General features: G+C 49.3%; 1 protein-coding gene across 2 annotated transcripts in view; it reads right to left on the reverse strand.

Annotated features, from left to right (window-relative positions):
* LOC146189535 (fatty acid synthase-like) overlaps positions 1-12,987 on the reverse strand; it is a 58,935-nt gene that overhangs the window by 12,340 nt on the left and 33,608 nt on the right. For both annotated transcript variants that reach the window (XM_084604311.1, XM_084604310.1), the window contains exons 2-13: positions 10,654-10,792; positions 9,768-10,094; positions 8,863-9,063; positions 8,399-8,521; positions 8,002-8,235; positions 6,656-6,957; positions 3,735-4,121; positions 2,840-3,029; positions 1,787-2,478; positions 1,333-1,549; positions 854-1,108; positions 4-177 (exon numbers count right to left, since the gene is read on the reverse strand). In XM_084604311.1, coding sequence (XP_084460437.1) covers positions 4-177; positions 854-1,108; positions 1,333-1,549; positions 1,787-2,478; positions 2,840-3,029; positions 3,735-4,121; positions 6,656-6,957; positions 8,002-8,235; positions 8,399-8,521; positions 8,863-9,063; positions 9,768-10,094; positions 10,654-10,786 — 3,235 coding nt within the window. In that variant the 5' untranslated portion in view covers positions 10,787-10,792. The remainder of the gene's footprint in view (positions 1-3; positions 178-853; positions 1,109-1,332; positions 1,550-1,786; positions 2,479-2,839; positions 3,030-3,734; positions 4,122-6,655; positions 6,958-8,001; positions 8,236-8,398; positions 8,522-8,862; positions 9,064-9,767; positions 10,095-10,653; positions 10,793-12,987) is intronic.

Consider the following 12,987-nt stretch of genomic DNA (forward strand, 5'->3'; position numbering starts at 1 on the left):
CACCGGCGTCTCCGACCTTCTCGGCAACCTGTGCCTGGACCTCCGGGTCAACACGGCAGGACTGTATCCTGACAGGCAGGTTGAAGGTTCGCATTGGGTTGCCCAGGATGCTGAACTGCAGCATGGTGTCGATGAAGGTTACCCAGTTGTCCTCCCACTGGAGCTTGCCATATGGCTCTGTCAAAAGAGAGCACACAAGGAAATATATGTCAGAACGATGGACCTTACACACGGTATGCATGGATGGCCACTGCGAGTGGATTCTGTTAAGATTGTCATGGCCCTAAAGAAAATAAGTGCTCAACTTGGTACTAGATACACAGCATCCATTCTCCTGCACTGCTACCTTAAAGGAGTGCCATCTCAACAGATGACATGGTTAGGGACTGCCTGAGAGAGAGATGTCACATTCTTGACAGTGTTCGCTGCTTGCGATTTTCCATTGCAATTTACCATGCAATTTTCATTGACCAGTAGCAGGCGAGTGAGGAGTTTATGACAGAGTGCAATGTAAACAATTAATTTCCATCTACCCCAATTGACACCATTAGGTTTCTATAGTATCTGCATATGCCTTCCACAGTTTCTGCCAAGTTAAAATAAGCCATACATGTTTTAGGCATACACCTCTACGTACCCCATGGTTAAACCTCCAAGTGGCTTTAACAGAAATCACTGGATTTCTTGCTTCACTATGACACTTGGTACCAAGACATGTCCTGGTCTTTTTATTTCAGTTCACCGCTGCGTGCTCCGCTTTCAATTTAGAGACTTTGTTTGCATTGCTATGTAATATGTGCTGCAGTATGAAAACATATAAAGCAAACCAAAATAAAAGCAAAAGAACACTCACTGTGCAGATCGGCCTTGAGGATGCCCTGGAAGCCACCATAATACTCGTAGCCCCGCAGTCTGAGCTCCTTGTAGATGTCTTCGGTCTCGAGCTCATAGGCCACTGTCTCGGCGGGCGTGCCTGGCGGCTCCTTGTCGAGGAGCTTCTCGCCAGGTTCAGCCATGCGGATGCGACCGCTGGCAGCCACAGTGCCGGCCTCACAAACTTCGAACTCTCCCGAGGCTCGCATGATGTTCACGAGGAACTTGACGGAGCCTAAAACACAACAGAATCGAGTGCTCAGAAGTGGTTTCATTCTGTTTTCCAACCTGGTGGAAATATTTCACACAAAACCACCAGCACTAATCGGCGCCACTTCACTTCTATGCCATGGAGATGTTGAATATGTATAGTACAACCAATTCCCTATAGCAGTTCATACACCGCTTTAAGAACGCCTCTTTCACTGAAATGGGAAATCTACTCCGTGGACAACTCACCGCTCTTGGGAAGAATGGTGGCCCGATGGAGAGTGACGTCCTCAAACACCACGGGCACCTGGTGATACGGCTTGCCGGAACGCTTCGTCAGAGACTTCCAGGCCAGAATCATGTAGCCAGTGGCCGGGAACAGAACACGGCCATCAAGCTGGTGACCGGCCAGATAGGCATCCTCTTCATTGGCCTCAAGGTCCACCTCTACGACCTCTTCAGACACCTGCCCAAGGGGGACAAGTAGTGGTCAGGTGAATATGCTTTTTCACATCTAGCCGTTATCTAAATCTACAGTAGTGTTTTAACTAGGACAATTTGATACTGTTTATGATAAACATTCAAATCATTTTGGGGTTATTACAGATGCACAAAAGCATAGCTCTCTCTCCAATGCAGTTTCTACACGTTCAAGCCTTTCCCTCTCTGCTCTGCTGACACACAAGCAAGCCTCCGTACGCACCTGGGCTGATGTGGAGAAGTCGTTCCAACTGACGACCGTCCACTGCTGCGAGTGGTCCCAGCTGACCAGGTGAGAGATGTTGGGCGTCCCACGAGGCACTGGGAACGGTACTGGTGGATACAACGGGGTCAGGTCCAGCTGTACCCCCAGTGTATGCAGCTTGCCCAGCGAGCTGAGGAAGAACGTCGGGTTGTCGGCGTCACGCTTCATGAGACCCATGCAGCTAGCACCAGAACCCAGGGCACGCCTGAGAATGGCCTGCAGGAGACAGTGTGGCGCGATCTCGACCACGACAGCATCCTTGGGCACGTGCTGCAGGGCCTCTCGGAACAACACAGGCGACAGCAGGTTGTTGACATGGTACTCGGCCGAGCAACGCTTGGCAATGGGCTCGTGCCAGCGGCTCTCGGGCACCGACGAGCTGACCCAGCGGTCAGTGCGAGGCTTTGAATTTGGAATGAGCTTTCCAAGGACCTCCTGGAGAGAGGGCCCAATGCCCTGCATGTACTTGCTGTGGAAGGCCACATTCAGAGAGTTGACCTCACGGGCGAACACATTCTCGGCCTTCAGCTCGGCGACGAGCTTGGCCACTGCGTCAGCGGGACCGGACACTGTCACGGAGTCTTCGGCATTGTGGCACGCGGGTATGACGCCGTCGCGGCAGCGCTTCTTCGCCTCCTCCCACGTCAGGCCTGGAAAAAGAAGGGTGGCAATTGTGAGGTGATGCTTGTGGACTCAATCACCTACTTTCCATACTATGAGGTCACCATGGCACAGTTGAAATTCGTTTAACAAAGCCCAATTGCGCAAATTCATCACAAGATTGAGAAGCTTCAGATTTAGTTTAGAGAGTGTTGCAAACTCAAGTGGAAGAGGTAAATTCCTTAAAAGGCTGGAAGAGACAAAATTGACAATGATAAAGCATTACAAATCTGCTATAAGAAATTTTGACAAACCCTTTTCAAAACAACGAAAAATGTGGCACTGTAGCCTTGCAGTAACTCAGAAAGAAACGAGGCAAGCTTCAAGCCCAATGTGCAAAGCAGTACTCACCGACAGCAGCCATGGCGCCCTTGGGTAGGTTGCCCAGCTCGACACAGCGGCCTCGCCAGTAGGCGCACAGCACAGTCTGCTCGGCAGTGAAACCACCGTCGGCATAGGCACAACCGATTTCGCCCACGGAGTGGCCTACAATGCCATCTGGATGGACACCCACAGCATGGAGCAAGTCTACAAGTGCCACCTGTGAGGAAAAAGGGAGGAAGAGGACGAACAATAAGGGAGATGTTTGCCACCTGTATGCAGACAGCCTCTGTATATTCTGGGAGTGTGCTCACGTTACATTTATGACATGAAACTGATTGAATCTGGTAAAGAGTACAGTGCAGTGGTGGAATAAAGGATTTGATGGTCATGCAGTTCTAGTTTGCGGGATAAAAAATGCCATATAAAGGCTTCTAAAGCATTACGCTAAATCATATACTAGTACATATCCCTCACTAAGACATCTCACCATGAAATGACCTTACCTGATCAGTAGTGGATCTGTTTCAAACTGTTGTCTACCTCTGGCTGTAAATTGCCTCATTTAGTAACATTATTAAATGTTGGTCAATGGAGAAAATAAATTATGAAAGCATAGGCTAGCACTCTGCAGAACTGGCGACACTGGGCATCAAGAAAGCAGCACCTTCCCCGTGCATCACTAACTGGGTCACCGCGGCAGTACACACATCAGTTTCGGCACCTGTCTCATAAAGCATACAAACTGCTTGAAAAATTACTGGTTGTAAACATCTACCGGTCCGTCATTATGAAAGCATGGTGTACTGCTACGATGCTGTCTTAACCTACAGAAAAACAAATACAGCATTTATTTGCTTAAGTGATGAAGGCTGCGTAGCCCGAAAACGACACAGGCAGTGCAGTCTTCACAACAAAGCCTTACCTGAATGGCGGCGATCGACACGAACGGCGACACCATGGTCTGGTTGTCGGCATTGTCGCTGGTCACCAGGTCTATCAGGTCAATTCCAAACTGCTTGAGAAGCTCGTGCGACTTGTGGATGGAGCGGGCGAACACATCGAACTGCATCATCTGTCGGGCCATGCCATTCCACTGACAGCCCATGCCAGTGAACACAAACCAAAGGGGCCTCTTCTCGAACGGGGCCTGTTCTGCGACCTTGACTGCTTCTTTTTCGGAACCGTCAACAGGAACCACAGCGAAGCCCCGGTACGGGAATTGCTGCATGCTGGGCTGGCCAACCTTGTTGAGGAGGGCATAGGCTGAATCTGGGTATGGTCCTTGAGCTTCAATCCGGTCCAAGGTATTCTGCGTAGAAGCAGGGATGTCAGTCAGGATATGAATGCAATCTTATTTAAGTAGCAACAAGCATATTGCAAAAGGTATCTTTATTCACAATACAAGTAACAGCAGATGATTTGGAATCTAAGAGATAACCAATGAAAACAAATTTATGATGATTCCGCGTGCGCTCCGTACACACTACCCTCTCTGATAAAAAAAATATTCGCCCGAATATGGTCATACCAGCATCTCCTACATATCATACATGTGAACTCTTTAATTCGGGCGTTGTTAACACTTTCCTGCCCCCGAGAAAAGTGGTAGTTTTGGGTGGTGCTTGATACTAAAATGTAATGCATTAAATCCTGACGAGGAAATTCTCTTTCTAATGGTACCAGTTTCAACCGATATGTACAATGATAAGGCTATGAACCAAAAAAACCGTTTTTCATTTAAAATTTCTAAAATAAAATGAAATATACAAGTACCCATGTTTTTTTCTCGCACAAATGCCGCACAAAATAAAACAAAAATTAAGTATACATTTTCTGCAGAACAGATATGTGCATGATATCAGTAAATATCAGCACATTAGGCACACAATATTTTGGGTTAGGCGAAAAATTCGATCCCTAGTTTTTGAAAATCGCGCCAGCGGCGAAAGCAATGCCGAGATCGAAACCGATGGTCGCGTAGCTCAAGATCGCCCCCTCGGCGCGGCCAACGGCAAGTGACGGTACATAAAATGACACCCTGCCGAGAAAAACTGCCATTTAGAACACGCAGTACATCTTTAGATCAGCACGTGGTCGCCGCGAAATTAACGATCTGCGAAGAAAGCAGAACTTATGCCTGTTGGCGCGTTCAGGGACGGTGTGACGCTGTTTCACTGCCCGTGCCAAAATTTGATGAACCGATGTTGTCTTTTGTGTCAGTGCTCCTACTAGCGCCCAAAAAATTGTCCGAAGAAGCATGATAATCGGAAGAAACGCGCTTTTGCCGTCGAGCAACGGCGCGCGACGCCGCTGTCGTAACGCGTTTCACCCACCTGACCCGACCCCGAAGGGTTTTTAAATCCCACCGCGCTATTTTATTAGTTATTCTGCTAAACACTAGATAGTTCTGGAGCTGTCCAGGATAACCAGAGTATAAAATTAAAAGCCTTAAAGGTGAACAGTTGTTTACATTAAAAATATATAAAAAGAAAAGTTGAGCATAGTGATGACTATCACCACCCCGTTTCAAAGGGGGCGCTCTCAACATTCATCCATCCACAAGTATCTACGCATATCAATCTAGTGCTTAGAAAGCGGGAAATGTCGAATGGGTTTTTACCGCCGTCAGGGAGTTTTTGATAGGAATAAGTGGCAATTAAGAAATTCACATACTCCAAACATGAACCGCGACGAAGTCTATGGCGTCGGACGCTCGTTAAACAGGCGCGAGCCCCGCCCACATCCGGATTATTTGGACGGCGGCCGATGTGGAGTTACGGTCGATATCGGCCAAGGTACCAGACTTGTGAAGCTAGCGATCGTCCAGCTAGACCTCCGCGAAACAGAACAGCGGTGCACCTCGGGCGCGATGACGATCGGGAGTCTCTCATTTGGCGGAATACAGCCCAGCTGCACAGTTTCGGTTTCGCTAAATCCATTCACCCCACCGCTAGCTGCCAAATGAAAGTTGCGTGCGTCGGTCAGTCGCGCTGTTTCTGACGCTGTTTAGCAAGTCGCCGGCCTTTTAGTTACACGCCCAACCACATTTCTCTCCCGTGGATCCGCAGGTTTTGTCCGCTCTTCATAAATTCTGAGTCGTCGCGTTTTGAAGATGCTTCGCCGCACAGTCTTTGCCGTGCGGTGAAGCAACCTCAAAACACGATGCGGCGGTTGTGAAGAGGCGCCACGGAATGGACCACGCGGAGGCACTTAATGATTTTGAAACGATTCTTCGGCATTCCCGACGACGTCCGCAGAACAAGGCGCTTCACAAAACCGCGAAATACCGTCCCTGTTGCCGGTTAGTTTTCGCCTCGGTCAGATTGTATAGGCATCATGTTATATACATCGGTGTGATAAAATTACCGTAACGCAAATAGTTTCTGGCAGTTTTTTTTTTTTTTTTTATGATCGTTCGATAATTCTAACTCTCAAGAAATTTGAACATTTTCCCTGCTGCCTCGAATCCCGAATTAAGAGATTTAACTACAAGGCGCTCACACAGTTCCCACCTAGCGGTCATGCTCGATGCTTTTTATGATCTTGCCGCAATGCGTTCATAATTATGGGGAGCGGCAATTAAATCACCACCTACAGAGTGCAGGCCAAAAATAAAAAGCAAAAATCTTGATACCTTATTTCCCACAGCATATGCTGCTATTTAACTGATTCTCTGTAATTAAAACTGCAAGCAGAACAGACAAGGCTAGCAGTCGGGGAAGGCTAGAAAAGAATAATGGAAATGTACTGAACATGCTGACACAGCTATAGCCTCTTCTGAGAGCGATCGAAAGAGAATCGAAGCACTTGGTTCAAGCACAAAAGCAGAGCAAAGCTACTCACGGCGAGCGAGTCCTTGTTCCTTCCGGCCATGAGGACGAGTCTGGGCAGCCCGGGCTTCTCGCGCGGGATGCTGTCCACGTGCGGACCGGGGTTGGACTCCAGGATGGTGTGCACGTTGGCGCCGCCGAAGCCAAACGAGTTGATGCCGACCAGGCCGCCGGGGAAAGGCGTCGCCTTATGCACCACCTCGATGGTGCCGTCGTGCAGAGACGGGATGTTGGGGTTAGCCTCCGTGAAGTGCAGGTTGCCGGCGATGGTGCCAGTCTCCATGGCCAGGATCACCTTGGCCATCGAGCAGACGCCTGGAGAGGTGGAGATGAGCGGACATGCCGAAGATGGTTTCAAAAATAATGCCCGTCAAGCGTTGGATCGTTGACAATGAGTGCCAGGTGCTAAACTAATTAAGTCTCGCAATTATATCCTGATCACTTAGGTGGTTTCAAAACGGAAGAGATAGCGCAAAAGGCAAAAATGACTTACAAGATCGAAAAAGGTGCGATAATCGTAATTTTAGGTTTATAGCGTCCCAAAGTGACTGCAGGCTATGAGGGACACCGTAGCGGAAGGCTCCGGAAACTTCGACCGCCTAGGGTTCTTTAACGTGCACTAATTTGGAACAGCACACGGGTGCCCTAACCGTTCAGCCCCCGGGGTGGGCTAGTCGCTATGTTTGTTCGTCTTATTATATTAACGGCAAACAGAAATTACACGACAGGAAACAACTGTGTTAGAGTAGCAAGGTCAGTATATGGGGAACGACAAATGCCCGAAGTTACACGCGATGCTCTGCGAACCTGACAAGATGAAAAATAATAAAACTGGTTAAAGCAGCCAACTGCCTATAGCTCAACAATCGGCGTGCGACGCTAGTATGGGCGACTGGGAGGCGACAGCGGCTACTTCGGGCTCACACTTGCTACGCCCTCGCTCAAGCGCGGCAAATTGATCCTGGCACTAACTTCGTCCCAGACAGCAGTTCCGAAAGTTATTTCCTTTCCTGTAAGCCAACTATTTTCATTAATTAGCTTTTTATTTTAAGACGAGTGAGTACTGATAGCAGCCTACTTCGATGGGGTTCCGGACTGAGGACGCCAACCGCCGCTCTAACCTCCCATACATTTTAATTACAACATTTTACCATCACCACCACCACCTGCTCTGTTCACCGGAGTCGTCGCCGCTTTCAATGCTTTGCGGGATTCGATCCCACATCCTTGGGTTCAGCAACCAAGCGCCATAACCACTGAGCCACCGCGGCGGGTTCACTGATTATTATGAACAGCTTTTCAAAGCTAAGCCAGAAGGCGCAGATTTAAGAGAGAATGTACTCGGGTTGGTTCGCTTACCAGAGGCGCCCTCGGAGTGTCCCATGTTGCTTTTGACTGAGCCGATCTTGAGCGGCTTCTCGCGGCTGGGCTGGCAGAAGACGTTGCTGATGGCACCCAGCTCCTGGGGGTCGCCCACCTTGGTGCCGGTGCCGTGGGCTTCGACGTAGCCCACCTTGCAAGGGTCCACCTTGGCCTCTTCGTACACCTCGCGGAGCAGCTGCTCCTGGACCTTGCCCGATGGGAACGTGATACCTGGAACAAGCCCCAGAGGCCGTCAATGTCTAAGCCTCGATTCGGTGTGTAAGCTATCCCACGACAGAGCCGCGCCACGACGCCCAACAAAGCAAGCACGTGGAAATAACGCAAGAAATACGGCACTTTTGTCTTTGTAGGCCGGAATCTGCACCGAAATTACCTTCGGCCTTGTAGCCGTCCGCGTTGGCCTTGACGTGGATCAGCTTGGCGTAGATTCGGCGAGCCTCGGTGACTCGTTGGATGAAGAAAACGCCCACGGTCTCACTCCGTACGTAACCCTTGCCTGCGTCCAGGAAACAATTGATTCAGCGTTAACATTTACTTCACGTATACATGGCGTCGTTGCACGCGCAGCAGATGCCACAACACGCACCGAAATCGCTTTGAGCTTTCAAAGTACAGAATCAGACGCCATTTTTTTTAGGCCTCCAAGCTTACAGTCCGTGCTCATACATTTGCAAACGTTTTTCTGTCCATGTTGAAAGTTATCGCACATCGTTAGCGCGCGTTACAAGAATCCAATGCACGTGGCCAGACAGTGGAGTAAGTTCAACACAGCACACAATTATTGCACATGCATATTTTCCTCGACACTGGAGTTTATAATGTTCGCGGCGTACTCACCGTCTGCGTCGAAGGCTTTGCACTTTCCTTCCGGCGACAGCATGCCCAGGCGGAAGAAGTTGAGGGAGGTGGTGGGCTTGAGGGTGAGGGTGCTGCCGCCCACTATGGCCGCCTCGCACTGTCCGGAACGAAGCGCCAGCATGGCCTGGTTCAGGGCCGTCATCGTCGAAGAGCACGCCGTGTCGACCGTGAAGCTCGGGCCTGCCGAAGGGCGGGTTCGACAGACGCGGTCAATTAGGCAGGCGCACTTATGTAGTTCCACTATCCATGGTACCTTTATATTGTCGATGTCAACAGGCATTGTGTATAAAGGATGGCCGGTTTTTCTAGCATGGTATCCACCACCATCTTTCAACAAATATACCGTTACCCGATCCTCCCCAGCTGATTTCTATCTTTTCGTAGTTTGTGAAGGTTTCTTATCCTCGCCCTTCGTTACTGGCGGAACACCTGATTGTTCTTTACTGCTGCCAACCTCATTATTGTCCTGACTACTTCGGCTACTGTATAGATCAGTATGGAACTCCTCGGCTACTTTGACTATATTGCCCACATTGGTAATGACATTTCCCGCTTTGTCCCTTGGCGCATACATACGCTTTCCCGAGAACTGCACTTAATTCCTGTTAGGTAAAGGAAAGGTGGGAGGAACGTCTAGAATTTCTTTCGAAACATTTTTTTTTCTCTCTCTCTCAAATGCAAGAGCATTGGGAAGACGAGAACGGAATACCTGCTCTGCGGCTTTCTGATATAAGATAATTACCAGTTTAATTATGCTGTCAATAATATCGTTGCACAAAGCTAATGGCACACTATGTTAGCATTGTGTATAGGCAGCCAATGTCGATCGATTCAGTGTGCTGTCCACTGCTGCGGTTAAGCGCATCGTATAATATTGCACGAACCGTTGAAGTCTAGTGAGTAGGAGATGCGGTTGGAGAACATGGCCCGGCAGCAGCCGACCAGGGCGTAGCCGTCGATCTTGTCTGTGTCCACGTTGAACGCTTCGTCCGTCTCGGACTCGGAGGAGCCGATGAAAACGCCAATCTTGCGACCCCGCAGGGTCGCCGGGTCGTAGCCGGCGTCCACGATGGCCTCGTACGAGGTCTCTAGGAACAGCCTCAGCTGAGGGTCCATCACGTGCGCCTGCTTGGGGTGCACGCCGAAGAACTGCGCGTCGAACTGGGACAGGTCGCGGATCTTGCCCAGGCGTTCGGGCAAACCCAGCAGACCTGCGCAAAGAGGCCACAAGAGCGAACGTTAGCGATTGAGGATTTCTTTGTTTTGTTTACTGCGAATAACGATATCAGAGTGGCCGCGCAGTTTTCGTCAGTCTCCTGCAAATTTGCGTTGCACGATGCGAGTCGTGCCCAATTTCGATGTGCTACCGACAGATCATTTCGTTACATTACAGTCGTTGATCTAGTTACTGGATTATGCCTCTCCTGCTGTGTGTACCTTACAGTTCCTCTGAGTAATTACTGCAACTTTTCACGCACGATCGAGTATTGCGACATTAGTTCGCGTATTCAACCACAACTCATTTTGAATAGTTCTACTTGTTTTAAGGACAACTAATTAAGAAGACATCACGTTTCCCGGTTTTAGCTTCTGTGTGTGCGCTGCTAATAACTGGAAAAGTGACGCTTGCTTTAATTATAGTGTTACTATGCAAATGGGCGTCTCCACTCTTAGATATGGAGTGTCCTTTGTTACAAGACAAACGCGGGTTCGTTACAACAGCAAATATCGAACCCGCTGCAAAATCAGTAAAAGTTGCGACACACATACCTTTGGGCCATCGTGTCTCATCGTCTGTGACCAGGTCCACACCCGCGTAGAGTTTTTCCTTGAACTCGGCCAGGTGATCTGCTTGCGGGAAGTAGGCCGAGAAGCCTGTGATGACAATATCCTCGTCTGTCATGGTTACCTGCGAATCGACCAGAACAAAACGTCGAGGGCACATTAGTTAAGAAAAATCCTTACGCCGAGCCGTACGCTGTCGCATGTAGCAGACGAGTGGAATATGCACGAGCAGACGATTCCGTCTCAAGAGAGGACATTTCACTCACCACATTTGTAGAGCTTTTAGTATTAAGCCAGTTAACGTTAGCGTACCGACCTACACGTTAATTGCATCTGTGAAACCGCCATTCATAGCACCAGTGACCACCTTGGATTTCTCATGCACGAGATAAAGCCATATATGCATACGCACACGTTGCAACCTATTAGGCTAGCGCCCGCTCCCTTGAAGACGGCGATACAACTATAGAGGCCACTATCACGTTGAACAGAAACCCCTGATTTCGCGTCCGTGACGTAAATGCAGAATACGCGCAATCACCGCCATCATCGGTTCACTTTCTCTCCGGCCCGAAGGGGAAAAATAATTATGTGGCCTTCCCAACGGGCCGCAGACAACGGCAACAAATAATCGCGGCCAGTCAACGCGGCGTTTCTAAATCAGCTGATGCTATCAAAGCCTGCCGCCACCTCCCGAATCGCGTTATATATCGGTGTGTCATATACCATCGGCAAACGAAAACTGGAGGGGAAAAAAAGCGAGACAGGCTTTCCTGCGGAAAGGTCGTCGTCTAAGGAAGGAACCACACCGTGATATAGGACCCAAAATAGAACGCAGCGTCGTTGCCACTTCTACCGCGAGTCACAAAAACTACTGCCCCGATTCGCTCTCGTATACCTCTAACTGCTCGAAGACGACAGATCCTGGCATTCGGCGCGCGCGTAATGGGTCTGGCCGTGCTTGCGTTTAGCAACAATCACCACAACAGTACCAAACCTCGATGCCATCCGTGCAAAGATATCGACAAGCAGACTACCACAGAACAAACGTGACCAGACGACCAAAGTATAGACCAGAGTAATTACCCCTCGTCCCATAAGTATTGCGCGCTTGTCTATATAATCACGGTGTCAAAACTTCACGCATGTAGCGCGTTTAGACTAAAAGGCACTGTAGCTGTATACAATATCGGAGCGAAATATAGGTGCCTACAAACCACCGCCTTTGTAAGTCCTCACACTGCATGCAGGTTTCTTCGAAGACAGCCACTGCTACGCGATGTCTGTAGTCTGTAGTCAAGGTCTGACACTGGCAGAGTCCTTACGTTGCAGATGTCTGTACTCTGTAGTCCAGGTCTGACACTGGCAGAGTCCTTACGTTGCAGATGTCTGTAGTCTGTAGGCCGGGTCTGACACTGGCAGAGTCCTTACGTTGCAGATGTCTGTAGTCTATAGTCCAGGTCTGACACTGGCAGAGTCCTTACGTTGCAGATGTCTGTAGTCTGTAGACCAGGTATGACACAGGCAGAGTCCTTACGTTGCAGATGTCTGTAGTGTGCAGGCCGGGTCTGACACTGGCAGAGTCCTTACATTGCAGAGACACTGGGATTTATCGTCTGGCAGACACGTCACCCAAGCCCTAATCCCTTACGCAAAAATAACGGTCTGCTGAGAGTTCTAAATGTGTACGCGCAAAAACACATCGGTTGCCGAAAAAAAAAAAAAAAAAAAAGGAAAGGACCTGCCGCTTCTACATAATTATACATACTGTTTATCTAGATCGCAAGTTAATTAGCATGCGACGTGGCGTGTCCCTGAACTCGCCAGGCGCGGTGCACCGAACCCACCACCCCTGAAAGATATGCGTGCGCAATGATCGTGCGCGTGTATACGTCACGAGGACGCTGAGCGCACGACGTTTACCCCAGTCTTCGAACGAAAAAGCCCGCCTCGAAAACGCCGCTGAACTAAATGTGCGAAGATAACTACCGAGTCGATCGCCCGCTCCCCCCACCCCCTTTCACTCAAGTAGAGTCGATCCTTCGGGTCTTATTTTTCTTACCCCGCCGTCGCAAGCAATAAAAAAAAAAAAAAAGAGACATAATACTACCCTCCCATGAGAACAGCTTACGCCGCTGGACACTTTCTCCAAGGTCGACGCAGCAGTTCCTCGAGGGCTTTTTTTTTTTTTTGCTTTTGTTTTTTCTTTTATTGGCAAGCGCGGGACACATACTGATCTATAGACGAATAAAAGTACGAATGCACTGCCTTTTATTGCGCTTTCTGAACTGAAAGAGGTCTTTTCGTCCGTCTCTCCCG

Source organism: Amblyomma maculatum, chromosome 5 (genome assembly GCF_055883805.1).
Source record: "Amblyomma maculatum isolate TAMU_Amacu chromosome 5, ASM5588380v1, whole genome shotgun sequence".
NCBI classification, from domain to species: domain Eukaryota; kingdom Metazoa; phylum Arthropoda; class Arachnida; order Ixodida; family Ixodidae; genus Amblyomma; species Amblyomma maculatum.